The 19,484-nt window shown below is 35.7% G+C and overlaps 1 protein-coding gene across 2 annotated transcripts in view; it reads right to left on the reverse strand.

The window, feature by feature from the left end:
• Positions 1-3,081: 3,081 nt before the first annotated feature.
• The window catches only part of VTA1 (vesicle trafficking 1), a 72,889-nt gene continuing 56,486 nt past the window's right edge, over positions 3,082-19,484 (reverse strand). The window contains exons 7-8 of one of the 2 annotated variants that reach the window (XM_059941088.1): positions 10,870-10,950; positions 3,082-4,174 (exon numbers count right to left, since the gene is read on the reverse strand). In XM_059941088.1, coding sequence (XP_059797071.1) covers positions 4,029-4,174; positions 10,870-10,950 — 227 coding nt within the window. In that variant the 3' untranslated portion in view covers positions 3,082-4,028. Of the gene's footprint in view, positions 4,175-4,971; positions 5,030-10,869; positions 10,951-19,484 lie in introns of those variants that run through there. The other variant, XM_059941089.1, reaches the window with a different exon arrangement.

Consider the following 19,484-nt stretch of genomic DNA (forward strand, 5'->3'; position numbering starts at 1 on the left):
TAAATGACTACATGTAAAATACTCAGAATAGTGCCCGACATTTAGTAAACACTCAAATGTTAGTTATTATATTTACTATTATTAAAGTATCACTTAGTTGAAATTGGTCCTACTTAAGTATACTCCATTAAATGAGCTTTTAGTCTCAGAATTCCACAGGGACATCAAAGATTACAACCAACCAGGCGAGCATCCTTCCATATGAGGGATGCCTTAAAATTTTGTGATCTCTTTTGAAAATAGAACTTTTCTACTGGTGGAGGTTTATGTACTGTCCAAACTAGATGATCTGATCCAATTGCTTTGGAACATAAAATGAGTAAAGTTTAAAAAAAATGGGGATGGGTAGAGAAAGCTGTGCAGATAACCAACAACACTCAACCCTGAGTCAGTTATTGTTCTTTTCAAGTTGAAGATAGTTGTAACAATGCTATTAGGATTTAAGTTTCTTTAGAAAGGACAGTATATAACCATTTCTTAACACAGTCACAGTGACGTCACATTTCTAGAAGTACAAGTTATATATAAATAAATTCTATGAATACTAGGATGTTAATTTTCAAGACCTGTAACTGGGGTCTTTTTCATGGATGTAATCTTGAAGCCTGCAAACTTCCTTGACCATAACCTTGGGAACTGTTCTTGGCTTCTAGGTCCAGTTCAGCAGTGATTTGGTGAGATGTCTGTGACAATCACTGTAGACAGAACTTATCTTTTCTTCTTCCTCCTCTGTCTGTATTGACAAAACAATGTTATCAAATAGTTTTACTGGGATGCTCACAAGAACTTGGGAACATTGTACTTCAGCCTAAATGTCAGCAGAATTCAGCGAGTTGCCCCACTGCAATTAATGACTACTTGCTCCTTCCAAGTGTTCAAGTTAAATTTGGGGAGTCAACCTTCACTCCTTCTATGCTCATACCTCAGATCTGGTTTATCAGAAATACTGTGGCTCTACAGAAACCCATTACACTGTATAACCTCCACTTCTACTCCTGATCTAAGCCATCATAACATTGCACCTTGAATTGTTGCAATACTCTTTTTAACTCCTCTCCTAGCTTCCACCCTTGCCCACCTTATGGTCTTGTCTCAACACAGTAGCCAACATGATCCTTTTAAAAGTTGTATCAGGCTACTCTTTTGTTCAAAACCTTTGAGTAGCTCCCTATCTTGCTCAGAGGAAAAGCTAAGTGTTTTACAAAAAGCCCGTGTAATCCTGAGCTTCTCGCTCCTTCACCAGCCTTCCTCACTTATCCCCTCTTCCCTCCTCTGTCGACCTCCCTCTGCCATGAATACTCTTCCTCCCTTTCCCTTTTCACTCAACTGTCACCTCAGTGAGGCTTATCCCATCCTATTTAAACGTGCACAGGCCCACACACACCCAAGCATTTCCTATCCCATACTGCGGTTTTCTCCAGAGCATTTATCACTGTCTAATACAGAAGTTCCTGAAGTGTGATTCCCATCCCACGTGACGCTGATGCTGGGTGTCCAGGCACACTTCAGGCGAATCTTCCTCCCAGACTCTCAATCTTTCCGATGGGAGTAGGGCTAAACCACTCGGACTCAGGGGACCACCAGATTACAAGATGTGTTTTGTAAAGTGTTTCTTAAAACTCAGAAGGCTGGGCCCCACCCTTAGAATTTCTGATTGGGTAGGACTGGGGTAGGGTCTGAGATTTACATTTCTAACAATTACATGTTCAAAACCACTGGTTGAATAGAATATATGATATACTTTTTATTAAGTTTGTGTTTCCTCCCCATTAGAATAAAGCTCTATGAGGCAGAGATTTTTTTTTGTTTTCTGCTGTTCCCTCATGCAAAGGATGAGGATACCAGGCACATAGTAGCTGCTCAATAAATACATGTTGACTGACCAATTGAAAACTATTTACCCTAGTGTTACATCAGAATATTTCTAACTTTCTCCTGTCAGATTTTATATGCGGAAGTACAAAGCTAAAAAATCTTTATAGTTCAATCCCTTCATGCAAGAAAGCATTTTAAAGTAATGGGCCACAGAAACAACTGGGATTTCCTGATAGTCAGGAAACAAATGATTAACAATTTACATTAGTATTGTAACATTAATAACAATAAACATTTATGGAATGCTACTACTTGCTGAGCACTTCATGTGTAGTACCTAACTTAGTGCTCATAACAAACTCTGAGGTGGCTAGTGGTGTCCCCTCCACTTTACAGGTAAGGGCTGCTACATCACAGCTCACTTCTCAGTGGACTCCATGGTTTCCACGGCATCTTCTCCCCTCCATGTGCTCTCCCAACTGGGAGCAACAGGTAGGGTGTGAAATGAGAGGTGACAGTTTTCTTCCTAGTGGCCAGACATGTTAGGATTTGAATTAAAATTTGCTGAACTGTATTTTACATTTACCTTTTATAACATGAAAGATCACCCTAGTCATTTTTCGATTTCAATAAACGTCTATAGAACTATATCAGAGTCCTGGAATTCCAGATGCAAATGTTGAACCCTGCAAATGTTTTAAGAATTCAGCTGTGAAAGATATGAAAATGTTTTTCAGGAGGCATGTTTTTGGGGGGCTTGTTTTTGCAATAATTTAGAACAGTTTATTCTGTCAATATTCATTCTATCGAACTCTATATAAATAAACGTTACACTTATGCAAAGAAAAATAGAAAGACATAAGAGATTATGAGATAATGATTCATTTTCTTTCAAACAGACTGTCAGAACAGGGGTCAGCAAACTTTTCCTTAAAGGGCCAAGTAGTACATATTTTAGACATGCAGGCCATATAATTCTGCCATCGTGGAAAGCAACCAAACACGAAACATAAATAAATCGATATTATTTGGTTTCAATAAGACTTTATTTACACAAATGGCCAGCCCATGGACCATAGTTTGCTGACCCCTATGTTAAAAGATTCCCAATATTAGTGGAATGAATGAAATGGACTAGATAATTTCAGGTAAATCTGCCAAATTTCTCTCTCTCTCTCTTTATATCCTTAAAACTAAAAATAATGACTTTAGAAAACTGACAATTTTAGCATGCAAAACAGACATTTGGCTCTGTGATAAACTGAATTAGTTAAAAGAATCCTTGTATTTATTTTTTAAACAGCAACAAATGCAGGTGACATAGTAAGTCCATAATTCCCACATAACTTATAAACTTAACAACTGAGAGTCTATGTTTTTATAATCTTCTGCATCATTCATAACTATACACTCTATGGAATCCATTCCATAGCAGCAGAGGAGAACCTTAACTCAAAGCACCAAGTTTCCAGGCATTATTACAAATGTCTTGTTTTCATTCTCTAATACATGCAGTCAAACTGCTTAGGAAGCAAATACCAATTCACCTTAAGCGTCAATAAGGGAAAACAGTTGAGCAACCAACATTACTCTTACGTCTAAAACTGATTCTACCTCTTTACCTTATTACATTTCCTTCCATGAACATTTTAACTTTTAATGTAGCTATATTTAACATGAATATAAATTGAAACTTGAACATAATCTCTTTCAGATTCAACTAACAGTTTAGGATGTTCGTATCTGTTTCAGAAGTCCTGAGGAAAACAAAAACATCTCTAGAATATTCTGGCAATCTTTATTAAAAGTTAAATTTAGAATTTTATAGCAAAGTAATGTGGTCTGTTTGTCCAAATTATAGTTTAAAAAATTCCTTAATTTATGTAGATTAAGATACAAAGCTAATTCCCAATACATTTTATAGAAGTGTGTTTTCATTTTTTGAACAAGCAGGGTTCAAATGGGCATTTTTAGGACCTTGCTCACATCAGCCCTATCTACCCAGAGACTACTGAATCCACTAAATGGACAATGAAAACTGGTTGAGGCTGCTGATGAATGCTTCAACAGGAATCTGATACACAGACACAGATTCCATTGTTATAGTCAATGGAACTGAAGTCTTCCTTAAAATATGCTCCTGATAGGCTGAAGATAGAGTAGTGGACTGTTAGTTCTTTAAGCCAAAAATGCATGGATGTTGTACAAAGGCTTCATTCTCTGCCTGTAGTCAGTAACTTGAGGGCCTTCTGTAGATTCTGCACTGCAGTGCTGACATCTTCATACTGCAAAGCACTGCCAGCGTATTTGCAGTATTTCTGAGCTCTAGCAAAGTCCTCTGGTGTTAGTCGGATATCTCCTAAGAGAAAAACAGAGTAATTAAGATATTTACAAAGAATATAGGAAGCGTTCTTTTAGGCTAGGTAAATGCTTATATTCAAGATTATAGAAAATGTTTAAGGTTATATTAAAAAATGGAAGGTTTTTTCCCCCAATCCCCAGTTGTATTTGAATAAAGTTTCTTTATGCTTTAAAATTTTTAAATTACTAATATAAACCATACAGATGTCAATACATAACAACTTATATGAGCAAGATTTTCCTACCAGAAGTCATAAACTGGAAGCCTTTATATTTTGGCAAATCAACTGCAAAAAAATTATATTCTGTATAAAACAAGGAAAATAGCTTTGGTGTGTATGTTAGAATTGCTGAGCCTCTCTTTTCATGGAACAATAAATACACACAGACTAAACCATTCAACCCTCATTTGAACTAGAATATAAATATAACTCAAAAAAAAATTAAATAACAAACTTTATGTTAAAAAGTTACGTAAGTCATCTAACTTTTTTTAAGCATGAAAATAGTTTGCATTTTTGTGCTGTCCATATACAAAACTCTAAGGTTTAACTAAGATATGTCATTAAACTACACAATTAAACATGTAAACGACCCTTACCAATTATTTGTCCAAAATTTATTCCAGCAAGTTTTCTAGTTACACATATGATTAATATGGATAGAGCCCAACTAAATAATTCGGGTAAAAAAAACACACTGAAAACATTTCATTTAATCTAAGATTTGAATATACTTGAATATATATTTCTAAAGGTGAAATTAAAAACTGACTTTGTGTCTTACCTTTGGAAATAAATACCATTTTCTTTAGAAATTTTTATGAGGATTCTAAGGAGAACTGGTCAGAAGGCTGGGGGCATACAACATAACGAAAAGATAATATATTTCGATTCTGTTTCTAAATGAACATATAATACATATCGATCCTGTTTATAAGCTTGTAGTTATAAATACAATTACTTTTTTTAGTTGCTTTTAATTTTGCCAGATAGTACAGCATAAAATGAAAACTCTGACATTCCCTAGGCAAGGACTTCAAAGTATGTAGCAATTCCAGGTACTCTGATACTAAATTCTTATCCAAATTATTATTTTCTAAAAATTTTCAAAAAAGGATACTGAAACAATGTATCCTAAAGCTTCTAGCCCAGTGTAAGTGCTGAATAACTTCAACAAAGGAATATAAAAAAGCTGTCTGTACTTTAAATTCTTCCCCACATTTTAAAAGGAATAAAAGTTCACATAGATGTAAACATTAATTAAATTTCAGATTTTAAGATAATGCACTTATACAACTACATATAGTAACTAGCCCAGTGTGTTACACATACAAAGCCTTCAAATATTTGTTGAATTAATATTATTAAAGCTTATATTAAGAGTTGGCCCTTACTGTTGTGAATCAGAGATTACACATTCCAATTTTAACAGAACTTATTTTAATTTCCCTGAATTCTGGTCTTGCTTAGAAGTAAGAAATACAAATGAATAAACTAGTAAAATTTAATTATATATTTAAAAAACAAAAAACAGTTTCTCCACAGTTCTATTTTTAGTATTTTAGTGACTTGGCATTTGTTACCCATTAAACCTAAAAAACAATTGTCCTGCAGTTCCTTTGACAATTTAGTCAGGCACACTTCTGCTTATTTTTTTTTTGAACGATTCATCAATGTTTTTTCAAAGTATATTGAGAGGCTCTAGTCACCTATATGTATACTATTATCTAGGTGAGTGAGACATATTATCTAGGTGAGTGAGACTTCTTTGAAAATTAAGTTTACCTTAATACTACTCATTTTGTGCTTTAGTAGTCTATTCTTCTATCTCCAGGCAATGTTTAAATATGTAAGACATCTATCCAGAATTTACTGGACTTGCTGGAGGAAAGCCCTAATGCTCAGGACTAATTTTATTTTTTACAGCATCAGCTTTAACACTGTTTTGCTGACATACCACTTATTTATTAATAAAATATAAATGTGTACAGTAGTAAGAACTCCATTACTATTTTAGTTTTTACAAACTAAACTTATCTACTAATGATAAAACTATTTTAAAACACAAATATTGCATTTTTTTTTCATGGAATAACAATTTCAATATTTATAAAATGTGAATAAAATATCTTAGCAGAAAACTATAATTACAGATACATAATATATAGCTTACAGCATGTATGACAAATTATGTAACTATCTTATAAAATGTAATAACTAGATGATAACCAACTTACAGATTTAGATGCAAAATGTAATTTACAGATTTATATAGATGTTAAGATTTATTTTTACCAATTAAATGCATAAATATTTATAAGTAAATATATATTTATGTAGAATATATAAAAATATTCTATATAAATATATAATATATATATAAATATATAAAGAACTTAAAAAGCCATGTCAAATAGTTACTTTTGCTATTTTGTAATATTTCAAGCTTTCTTTCCTTTAAAAATATTATCTATAAGTCATTAATAATAAAACGCATGAATTAAAATTTTATATTAAATAAAAATAAAATCTGCTTCCTAGTTAGGATTCTTTTAAATTAGCATTTAAAAACTAAATAGAGAAAGTGAAAAAGACATAACAAAGGAAAACACATTTCAGGAAGAGAACAACTGTTCAATTTCAGTTTATCTGATTTTATATTCAAAATAGTAACTATTACTTAATGCACCTAAATGAAAGCTGGTTTTTTTTCTATCATTAAAATTTACCAGAAGCCATAATCAGAACCAGAGAGAGCACACCGTGGACCTAAAAGGTGTTTAAAGAATTAGAAAAAAAAAAAAAGAAAGAAAGATCACATACAGCTAATCCAACTGTAAAAAAAAAAAAAAAAAAAGAATTAGAGAGGTTGTCTAATTTAATATAATATCTCTTTTTTGAAATCTGTGCTTATAAGTTCCAGATGCCTTCAAGAAGACTGTCTTTATCACAGAGCTGCTTCTCCCCTTCACAGGGCAGGACAAGAACCGGGCAGAGGAGAGGTAGAGCCATCAGTTAAGTTCTCTGTTCCGGGGGAAAGAGCCTGGGTCAGCATTGGATCAAAGGTAACATTATTTGGTATAAAGAGAAATCCCTGCATGCTCAGTTGCTAGAAGCATCTATTTCCAAGGTTGATTTATCTAATCTTGACAGAAGATAGAATACTTAATTGTAAATATTTCCAAAATGGGTCTTTAGAGATTTTTTCCTACTTAACTAGAAATTCATGGGAAGGACCTTGGATAATCGGATCCTAGTGTACTCAATTATCCTCTGACTTGAATGGAAGGCATAGGCAAAATCATATGGGAATCATCTGATTCCCTGCAGTAAATCTTGGAGGTAAATATAAAGTACAGTACTGATCCCTTAAATCCAGGCATCGCCAGGACACATCACTTAATAATGGCAACAGCAATAGTAATGATTAGAGGCAGAATATTATTATGTCACGAACCATGCTAAATATTTTTCATATATTCCATTTAATTTTTAAAAAACCTTTAAGAGGTAAGTTGTTATTCACACTCTAATACTATCAGGTATATACAAGTTAAAAAAGTAAATACTGTACTTCAAATACCTACCTTCTTCCCAATTCTATTCTCCTCTTCAGAGTGAGCCACAAATTCATTACAAAAGTATTTAACCTTTTAAAATATGTGCACAGTATTCCATAGGACAGATGGACCATAATTTCTCATTAATAGACACTTAAAATTGTTTTATACTAATACAAGTGATGCTGAAATAAAATATCCTTGTAAATACATTTTGTGCTCATGTCTAAATATTTCTCTAAGATAGATTCCCAAAAGTGGAACAGCTGAGTCAAAAAAACATTTGCAATTCTGACAGTGACAGAATGCTACTGAAGAAGGCTTTACCAATTTATATTCCCACCAATAGCATACAAGAGTTATTCCCTATGTTTATTTCTCTGTTTTTTTTTTTTCCTATTGAGTTAAGTTTTATTTATTTGCAGGAGCTCTTTATATATGCTCTGAACAGTAATTCTTTATTTTTTTAAGTATTGATTTCCTCCTGGTCTATTAGTTGCATTTTAACAATATAATGAGGAGAGGAAATCTTTTGCTGTATGCAATTTATTACTTTTCATTAGTCCAACCTGTTAAGATACAACCAAATGAGATACAGGACTTGGGGGATAGTATCTTATATATATTTTTTCTAACATCAGTTTTGATGTTTTTTTTCTTGCCACACTGATCCAAATGCCACTTTTGTCATTATTTTAATTCCCATACGGTGTGGCCTGATTTCTGGATTCTTTATTCTGTTTCACCGTTCTGTCTAGTCTGCTTCAGATATTTTCACATCATATTTTAGGGAGAGCTTTTACAGGTACATGGGACTATAGAGAGGAAGCTGGAAAACAAGTTTAACAGAGGAATATAGTATTTGCTGGGCAGGTTATCTGTCTACTAATAGACATTTTCCCCTATGTTCTTGGGTAATTTGCTAGTTTATTATAGTTTCTTTACTCTTCTTACCTTAGCACTATGTTCCCCCATGAAACATACACATACTCGTAAACTAGGCCTTTCAGGATTCAAAGGCCATTGCAGCTCTTGATTTTAGGTTTTATAACTTATCTGCTTTTAATAAAACCAGGAAAAGTAGAGTAAACTTAATGTAACTCATACATTTGAATAAGTCATCTACCTTGCCCCTCCCCACTTCACTTTTGAATTATTTCTATTTTTTGTTTTCTCTAGGTTACTTCCCTAACCCCAGCTGATAAGCTTATACCACCATTTCTTGATCTATCAGTTTTTAGGCTTTATCTACTGACACTCTGCTATGAAAGGTAAAGAATTTACCTCACTTTCCTCCTCTCCTACCTTATCTCCTTCTAAATTTCTTAGTGCTTTTAAATTTCTTAGTTGCTTACTTTTGTCTTCTATTTCTCATTCCATCAACTCTAGAAAAAAATCGCAACATTTCACTTTTGGACACTCGTCCTAATAACAGCTTTCTTTTATTCCACCTTTCAACTTCCAGAAATATCTCTCTACCTTCACTTGTCAGTGTTGATTTATATTCTGCCCTGAATAAAGTATTCTGTTTGTGATAAGCCTATGCCATTTCAAGGAGAATGTTCCTTGTGTCCAAGTCAAACAAAATCCCTTTTCTTTTATTTCATAATTCCATTATTGCTCAAAATCATGGTATATTTCAGTTTGCTTCTTACTTGAAACTACTTGTACGATTTAAAATGTTTTCTTGGATCTTTTCGTTCTTCTTGGGAAAGGAATTCTACAGCTTCTTATCCATTTCTTTCCCATTCTACAGCTTCTTATTCTATATATTGCATGGAATCCGCTTGATTTTTCTTAAAGGAGGGGAGCTCTGATTTTCTGTTCTAATTTTAGAGCAATTGCTTTTCAAGCCTATGGAAAAGCTGTCAATGGAATTTTTCTTTAGGTGACCTAAGATTAATTTCACCATTTCTTATATCTCATATTTCTTTTCTTGGTTATCATTCTTTTCTTGATGGAGTAACTTCTGATAACTTCCTTAGAAATGGTGTATGGTAGGCAAAACTTCAGAATCCTTACATATTTAATAATATTTATTTTGCCTTCACACCTGACAGTTTGGTTGGGTAAAGAATTCCAGGGTTCTAGTTCTAGATGGTAGACTAAGCATACATAATTGACTATTTTTCCTTCTGAAACTATATTAAAATGATAAGGTAAAACAAAAGGAAATAAATTCTAAAATTGAAGGAAAAGCAGAGAAGAGAAAAGAGTGTAAAAACTGGAAAGGATAATTGACAAGAGATTTAAAGAAACTTCTAGAAAAGTAGAAATTAAGTGAAGGTATGCTGTTAGATAAAACAGTGTCAAAAAAAAATCCCAACTCAGAACATGTAATATAGGAGGCAACTGGGGAGCCTATCCAGAGAAACTTGAGAGGGTCTAGCTGTATGAGTGGGACTGGGGGGATCTTTACTGAGTCAGTCTAAAACAATTATCTGCACTAGTTTCACATCCTTCCCCCCTCTATCAACCTCTGCATACCTGCACACCCTCAGCCTTAATGGCTTCCCATCTCTCACATGAGACCTTAGGCAAAAAAGATAGAGAATGTCTCTCTAATATTGTGGAATTTACTTCCTGGACAGAGCTAGGACTGACAAGGTATGTGTGGTACACCCTTTGCCATCCCCCTCCAAGAAAAGATCTCCTCATCCACGGCTGAGATGCAGGAGGAAGCTGAATGGCCTGTTCCCACTCACAGGGGAGAACAGAAAAATCAAGTGGGAAACAGACCTGCAGACATACTATTGGGGGAAATTCAATAACATCTACTGAAAATAATCAATCAACATCTTCATTCTAAATATAAAAGGACTAATCTCATCAGACATATGAAGAAAACTCTGAATAAGAAAGACCAAATTAAAGAAACAGAACAACCAAGTGGGGGAAAAAAAAAGAAGTTGAAAAGATTAAAAAAAAAAAGAGAATGCCTTTGGATTTAGGTATTTTTGATAATAAGAAACAATCTTGGTTTACTGGAGAATCTAGTGTTTATAAAGGCGTTCAAAGAAATGTGTTTCAAATTACCTAGACATTCAAATAGACTGAACTCCTAAGATAAAAGTACAAAACAATGCCCCCAAACAGCAGAAACACTATATCTCAAAAAACAGCTGACTTACCCTGGGAAACTGTATTGAAAAGTGCAGGATCAATGGCCGGAATAGTCTGTGGAGTAGGCTGGATAGTGTTACTTGTTACACCTGCAAATCAGAAAACCATAAATGGGTATAAAAGTGTTACACCTCTCAGTTACATTCTAGGAAAGCGCTCAAAGGATCATGGAGGAATTTCATTACTTCACTTAATTACTTTCTTGAAACCTTAATGAACTGAAATTTGATATACTTATTTGATGGTGGAGGCTGTTACAGGAAATATGCAGAAAAATACATTTTGAGTGTTTACACACATGTATTGGCCACACACTTCTTACCATGTATTTTGCATTTGCTATCATGTCTAATACTTCAAGTTGCTTCTCAAGTAAAGCTTACCTAATATCTGTCGAAGTAACAGACTCCCTTCCTACCTTTTAATTTCTTAAATAAATAATTAATTTTGGGGATAAGGTGGGATATAATTATGATTTAGTTTAACTTATGGGATGAGTCCCATTTCATCACTATGAATGAAATTACAAATTATATATTCCAGTTTTCCAGTTTATATGTTTTTAAGATAATATTTTTATATATCCAATAAGCAATTAGTTTTGACTTCCTATTAGAACTTGTCATGACTGTCACATTCAGTGGATAACTAGCATTCTTGACTAATGCTAAGTAATATACTAGAGTTGAAGATTATTAATCATCTAAAAAATTAACACAAATTGTTGAAACGTCCCAAAAGAGACTTAGGTGATTCAATTAACAAGAAAGCAAATGAACAGGAAAAGTTGATTACTATTGATTAATGGACTCAAATAGAAAACAGGATTCTTCTGCCCTAAGCTAAGAGGTTAAATCTGAATAGGTAATCTGTAGTAAAGGTAAAGTAGGATAGACACTAGGACAAGAAGAAGGGGACAGAAGAGAGGGAGAAAACAAATTGTGACGTTTTCAGGGTCACGGATACATAGCCAATGAGAGTTCTAGAGCTATGGTTTCACAAAGGTTGACTGAAGTTCTGAAATATGTTCTGCAGCTATGAAGTCTTGACTGTGAAGGATCTTCTCAATCCCTATCCAAAGGAAAAAAAATGGTTTAAATATATACTATTTTAGCTCATTTAATTTTGTCTTAGGACAAACTAGTTTCACTTTACAGGCTTGGTGCTATTAAGTCATGAAAATCTTACTTTTTATTTATTTATTTATTTATTTATTTATTTATTTATTTATTTTATTTTATGGCTGTGTTGGGTCTTCGTTTCTGTGTGAGGGCTTCCTCTAGTTGCGGCAAGTGGGGGCCACTCTTCATCGCGGTGCGCGGGCCTCTCACTGTCGTGGCCTCTCTTGTTGCGGAGCACAGGCTCCAGACGCGCAGGCTCAGTAGTTGTGGCTCACGGGTCTAGTTGCTCCGCAGCATGTGGGATCTTCCCAGACCAGGGCTCGAACCCGTATCCCCTGCATTGGCAGGCAGATTCTCAACCACTGCGCCACCAGGGAAGCCCCGAAAATCTTACTTTTTAAATTAAAAATTGAACTAACAAAAATTTTTAAAGTACAAAGGGGTATGTATGAAAAGTCAAGTACAAATTTTAAATAGTAAAAAAAAATAAAAAGAAAAAGAGAGAGAGGAAAAAAAAGGGTGAAAAGCCTGCCTCTCATTCCTATTCCAGGTCACTTGAGGGCTATCATTAGTTTTAGGATACCCTTCTATGCACATACAAACATGTGTGTGTCCAGGCCAGTGTGAGCGTGTGTGTGTGTGCAAGGAAATAAATGTACTTTGCTAGGAAATTTGTGTTCTAGCCTAAATCAAAACCCTCCGGACAAACTCCTCTCTCTATGGAGAACGCATTATTTGGTATGTATGTTTTGCCAATGGTAATATGTCTGCATACTGTACTATTCTGTGCATTTTTCACTTAATATGCCTTAGCAATAATTCCAGATTAAATATATTTAAATCCGCCTTATTTTTTTTTTTGATGTGGACCATTTTTTAAATCTTTATTGAATTTGTTAAAATACTGCTTCTGTTTTATGTTTTGGTTTTTTGGCCATGAGGCATGTGGCATCTTAGCTCCCCGACCAGGGATTGAACCTGCACCCCCTGCATTGCAAGGCAAAGTCTTCAACAATGGACCACCAGGGAAGTCCCTAATCCTCCTTGTTCTTTTTAATGGCTACATAGTGTTCCATTCCATGCATGAACCACAATTTATAATGCTATCCATTACTGACGAACATTTAGGTTCTTTCCAAACTTTTGTTGCTATAGCTAATACTACATGAATATTTTTATACACTGTAAACATGTATATGCATGAATATATTTACAGGAAAAAATTACAGAAGTATAACTGCAAAGTCAGGAGACATACAAATTTAAACTGACCAATTCAATGACTATCTTTTGCTTGATTTTGATAAATGCTTACAAAATATATTAAACTATAAACATATGACATAATTCTCCCCAGAAAACTTGAACTTTCAAAGGCACATAATTTACATAACATGTATTTTTTAAAGTTAGAATGCAAGATTTGAGAGGGCTCTTGAGACTACCTGGTGAAGTCCAGTGATTTGAAGCAGCTGAGCATAAAAACACAGGTAGGTGACTATATATATTCTTCACACAGATCTTTAGAAAAAAGGATAAGTTGACAACCGTCTCACAGACAATCTGGATATCAGTGCCATTCCTTACTAAGTAATTTGTGCTTCTGCCTGAATTAAAATTCTCCTAACAAACCCTTTTCTCTATGGAGAAGGCATACTTTCTTTGGTCAGCCTCCTGCATTAATTTTTAAATGCTTATTTGTACATCTCCAGATGATTAATTAAGTAGGTAATATTACTTAACAAGAACAAAACAGAATTTACAGAGAGATAATTTAGTTATGTAGTAAAATTTTACTTGAGAGATATTAAAAAAAAAAAACACAGGTAATCTGCATTTTATTAAGAACTCTGGTCACAGTCATTCAACCAAGACTTGAACTGACAGCACAGGCTGCTCAACACGCCTCATGCAGCAGTCAGAAGATGCTGCTTCTCATTTGTTTCCACGCCCAGGGACCAAGGCCTGTGTTCTTGGCAGCCATCATGACATGTTCCCACGGGGGCCTAGCATACAGGTTCAACTAAGTGCATAAATATCTGTTAAATCAGTAAAAATGGTTTTTAGTTTATGTTATTTATTTTTTGAAATGCCCAAATCTAGTTGTTTTTCCTTCTTTCTTGATTTGGAAAGATTTCAATTGTCAATTTGTGAATGGGTTGCAGCCCCCTGGACTACAGTATGTTGGAATGATGTCACCATAAAAACATTCCTGGGGGAAAGCAGAACTGTGTTAGAAACTTCTTTCTTTCTATTACTTAACAAAAAGAAATGTTAACAAGTAACTTCTGGTTAATTTTTTAGCGGATGGTTGTTACACAGGCTATTTGATGAGATTAATATATATTCAAGAATTAAATGCTACATGATTTCTAATTAAGTACTAAATTGTTCTACTGACTATGTGGTGTGGGGATTCTGAAAAGGGAGAAATGGGTGTTAGTTAGAAAACTCTAGAAGATGTTGTAAAAAGTATTAAACAGAACCCTGAAGGTCAGTAGCATTTGAAGAGGCAGAGAAAGAGAAAGACATGCTAACTACGAGGAACACTGTAAGCAAATGTAAGAAGATTGGCTTAAATAAACCTCAGAATAATCATGGAAAAATAGCACTGATAGAAATGGTTAGGCCAGAATATAAACCACTTTGAAAGCTGTAGAGCAGAATTCAAATGCAGTACTTCTGTCACTTAAAAGAACAACAATAAAAGAGCTAAGTTTTTGATTTACTTATGAGGTGAGCTGCATTTATAATTAAAAGGCTAGCATTAATTCTAAAATAACTCTTTTAATCTATTTAGATTTATTACTGACATCTTCAATATTTACAGACTGTGAAAAGCATGTTTCAAGAGAAAGAAAAAACCATAGGCTGTATTGCCTCTATCTGATATTACACAGTGGTAAAAGCACAAAGAGGTAAACACTTGGCTGTTCAAACAATCACTATCCCCGCCCTCCTTGCACCCTCTGCTTTTCTGTGGAAGAACTAAAAACTGTATATTAGTACATACTATTCTTTTCAGCTATCTTAAGGATTTCCCTTTGATAAAAGTGCATCCTGGACCTTTATATGAGAGAAAGTAAATCATTCTTAAAGTGAGTAAAAGGGGAAACATCTGCTATATTTATAAACTAAAACTGTTATTTCACTTTCTATTAGGCAACTATGAACTATTTTTTTTTTTTTTTACTGTTTTAAATATAATAGAAAAAAAAATCTGCCAGCAAAGAGGAGATTCCCATATCTCAAGCCAACCTTAAGAGGAAAAATATTATGAGAAATGTAGGTTTTGATTTGATAGAACTTTAGTTCCTTGGAAGGGAAACAGAAGGGAGGTGCCAAAAACATGAAATCCGAAAGACTTGGATTCAAATTCTAGTACTGTCACTTATTAGGTATGTTTCTATGTGTATTTTTTGGGGATAACTGCTTAATTTCTTTAGTTTGTAAATTAGGGATAGCAATATCTAATATAGCTCTGTTAGAATAAGTTTATGAAATAGCTATGATAATTATTTAAATGCTAAGTCTGTAAGAATGTACACCTGATGCCCTAAAGCAGTTCCAAGGTTTTTAGTTTTATGTCCCACTCTGAAGAACATAAGAGAGTGAAAAAAAAAAATAAGGCTCATGCCAGATTTAAATGGATCAAAATGAACTGTTCATGCCAGAAAACTTCCTAACAGAAATAGAAGACTACCTCCTGATATCTATCTTTATGTGTGGATATTCTGAGCAGGAGTCTATTAGTTTGAACATACGAAACTACTAATATTTTATCGCTTTTGTTGTACAAAAAGACACTTTGTTTGGTTCAACCTATTACAACCCTCCTACACTACAAGCATATTTTCCCTCTCATATATACACACAGTATGCCTACATATAAAATATATGTATATGGGCCTATACCACAACTCTGCCCTAAGATACACTGTCTGAGCAATAAACCTTAGGCAATCTTTTTGTAAGGTCAATGTCCTACCCCAACAGTGACACTTTTCTTGATTCACAAAATGATTTTAAGTGTTCATTAACTTGCTATTAAATACCGTTTCTTTGGCACAGAAATAGGAAGGAACATTAAAAAAAAAGGAAGCACAACTAAGGCACGTACCAGGCACCCATGGAGGACCACGGACACCTAAGGGGACGGGAGGAACCCCCAGCGACCGGGTAGGACGTGGGGGCGTGGGGGGGAGTGAAGGGGGAGGAGAAGTGGGGGTGGGCAGGACTGGTGCCCCTGGGGGGGGCTGGGGGAGGGGAAGGGATCCCACTCCCGAAAGGGGAAACTGGGGAACCACTGGGAGGGCAGAGGATCAAAAGGGAGTGTGGCCAGGTTTCCCCTGCCCACTTGGGCCCCCAGGAGCCTGTGGAGATCCCGGGCCTGTCCTCTGCCCACTGAGGCCCCCTCCAGCCCTGCGGGTCCTGAGGGAGTGGGAGGGAGGGAAGGGGGAGCAAAAGTAAAGGCTGGACCTCTGGAACCAGCACCCCGAGGGGTGGCTGGGGGAAGGGAGGAGTTCCTAAACCCAGTGACCCACACATGGTTAGGGGTCCCGTGGGGACGGGGGAGACCCTGGGGGGGACGGCGGGGGGGCCTGGAGGAACAGAAGGGAACAGGGCCAGTGCTTTCCCTGTCCACTTAGCTACCGGGGAGCCTGCTGGGCTCTCAGGCCTAATCCTCTGCCCTCAGAGCCAACCTCCTGCCGTGCAGAGCCCAAGCCCCACTCCCACATCCTCACCCAGGCTCTACCTCCAAACTCCTGAACTCCACACTCCAGAGGCCCTCCGTTGGACATGCTGCCTCTCCCCTTCCCTGCAGGTCCTAAGCAGAGGCCCCGTCCCCAGGGCCTTTTCCAGCTGGGTCCTGAGCCTAGGCCCCGCCCCACACTCAAACATCACCCCCCCACCTGCCTAGGCCTCGCCCCACCCTAAACCCCGCCCCTGCCTAAGTTCCACACCCACCTAAATTCTGCCCCATACAAAGGCTTTTTTTTTTTCCTCTTTTAGACTGGGGTTCTGTTTTACCTTGTGGATTCACTGTTGTTGATTCATTTACATTTCTATTTTTCCTAATAAAGATTTTATTTTTCTAAATTTATTTTATTCTTTATAGTTTGTTATTGTTCTCTCCCTTTGGCTTTTTCCCCCCACCCCCCTTTTTTCTTCTGTTGTGGTTTTATTTTACCCTGTTGCGGTTGTTTCAATTATATTTTTATTTTTCCTAATATTTTTATCTTTCTAATTTTATTTTGTTTTCATTATTTGATATCGTACTGCTCTTTTTTTTCTTTCTTTTTCTTTTTTTTTTTTGCTGTGCCATGCAGCTTGCGGGATCTTCGTTCCCAGGCTGGAGGTCAGGCCCTAGCTCCTGTGGTGGGAGCTCCAAGTCCAACACACTGGACTAACAGAGAACCTCAGATCCCAGGGAATAATAATCGGAGTAAGGCCTCCCAGAGGTCCTCCTCTCAGCACCAAGACCCAGCTCTATCCAACTGCCTGCAAACTCCAGTGCTGGATGCCTCAGGCCAAACAACCAGTAAGACAGGAATAAAGCCCCGTCCATCAAAAAAAATTTTTTTTAAATGGAAACGACAAAAAAATATGTTACAGATGAAGAAGCAACGTAAAAACCTACAAGACCAAATAAATGAAGATGAATTAGGCAACCTACCTGAAAAAGAATTCAGAGTAATCATAGTAAACATGACCCAAAATCTGGGAAACAGAATGGAGAAAATACAAGAAACATTTAACAAGGATCTAGAAGAACTAAAGAGCAAACAAACAGTGATGGACAACACAATGACTGAAATTGAAAATACTCTAGAAGGAATGAACAGCAGAATAACTGAGGCAGAAGAACGGATAAGTGAGCTGGAAGATAAAATGGTGGAAATAACTGCCAGGGAGCAGAATAAAGAAAAAAGAATGAAAAGAATTGAGGACAGTCTCAGAGACCTCTGGGACAAAATTAAATGTATCAACATTCGAATTATAGGGGTCCCAGAAGAAGAAGAGAAAAAGAAATGGTCTGAGAAAATATTTGAAGAGATTATACTCAAAAACTTCCCTAACATGGGAAAGGAGATAGTCAATCAAATCCAGGAAGCGCAGAGAGTACCATATATGATAAACCCAAAGAGAAACATGCCAGACACATATTACTCAAACTATCAAAAATTAAATACAAAGAAAAAATATTAAAAGCAGCAAGAGAAAAGCAACAAATAACATACAAGGGAATCCCCATAAAGTTAACAGCTGATCTTTCAGCAGAAACTCTGCAAGCCAGAAGGGTGTGGCAGGACATATTTAGAGTGAAGAAAGGGAAAAACCTACAACCAAGATTACTCTACCCAGCAAGGATCTCATTCAGATTCGATGGAGAAATTAAAACCTTTACAGCAAGCAAAAGCTAAGAGAATTCAGCACCACCAAACCAGCTTTACAACAAATGCTAAAGGAACTTCTCTAGGCAGGAAACACAAGAGAAGTTAAAGACCTACAATAACAAACCCCCCAAAATTAAGAAAATGGTAATAGGAACATAGATATCGGTAATTACCTTAAATTTAAATGGATTAAATGCTCCAACCAAAAGACACAGACTGGCTCAACGGATACAAAAACAAGACCTGTATATATGCTGTCTACAAGAGACCCATTTCAGACCTAGCGAACATACAGACTGAAAGTGAGGGAATGGAAAAAGATATTCCATGCAAATGGAAATCAAAAGAAAGCTGGAGCAGCAATTCTCATATCACACAAAATAGACTTTAAAATAAAGACTATTACAAGAGACAAAGAAGGACACTACATAATGATCAAGGGATCAATCCAAGAAGAAGATATAACAATGGTAAATATTTATGTACCCAACATCGGAGCACCTCAATACATAAGGCAAAAGCTAACAGCCATAAAAGGGGAAATCGAAAGGAACACAATAATAGTAGAGGACTTTAACACCCCACTTTCACCAATGGACAGATCATCCAAAATGAAAATAAATAAGGAAACACAAGCTTTAAATGACACATTACACAAGATGGACTTAACTGATATTTATAGGACATTCCATCCAAAAACAACAGAATACACTTTCTTCTCAAGTGCTCATGGAACATTCTCCAGGATAGACCATATCTTGGGTCACAAATCAAGCCTTGGTAAATATAAGAAAGTTGAAATCGTATCAAGTATCTTTTCTGACCACAATGCTATAAGACTAGATATCAATTACAGGAAAAAATCTGTAAAAAATGCAAACACATGGAGGCTAAACAATACACTACTCAACAACCAAGAGATCACTGAAGAAATCCAAGAGGAAATGAAAAAATACCTAGAAACGAATGACAAAGAAAACTCAATCACCCAAAACCTATGGGATGTAGCGAAAGCAGTTCTCAGAGGGAAGTCAAGAGAAATACAATCCTACCTCAAAACAAGAAAAATCTCAAATAAACAACCTAACCTTACAACTAAAGCAA

This window comes from Balaenoptera ricei, chromosome 12 (assembly GCF_028023285.1).
Source record: "Balaenoptera ricei isolate mBalRic1 chromosome 12, mBalRic1.hap2, whole genome shotgun sequence".
Taxonomy (NCBI): domain Eukaryota; kingdom Metazoa; phylum Chordata; class Mammalia; order Artiodactyla; family Balaenopteridae; genus Balaenoptera; species Balaenoptera ricei.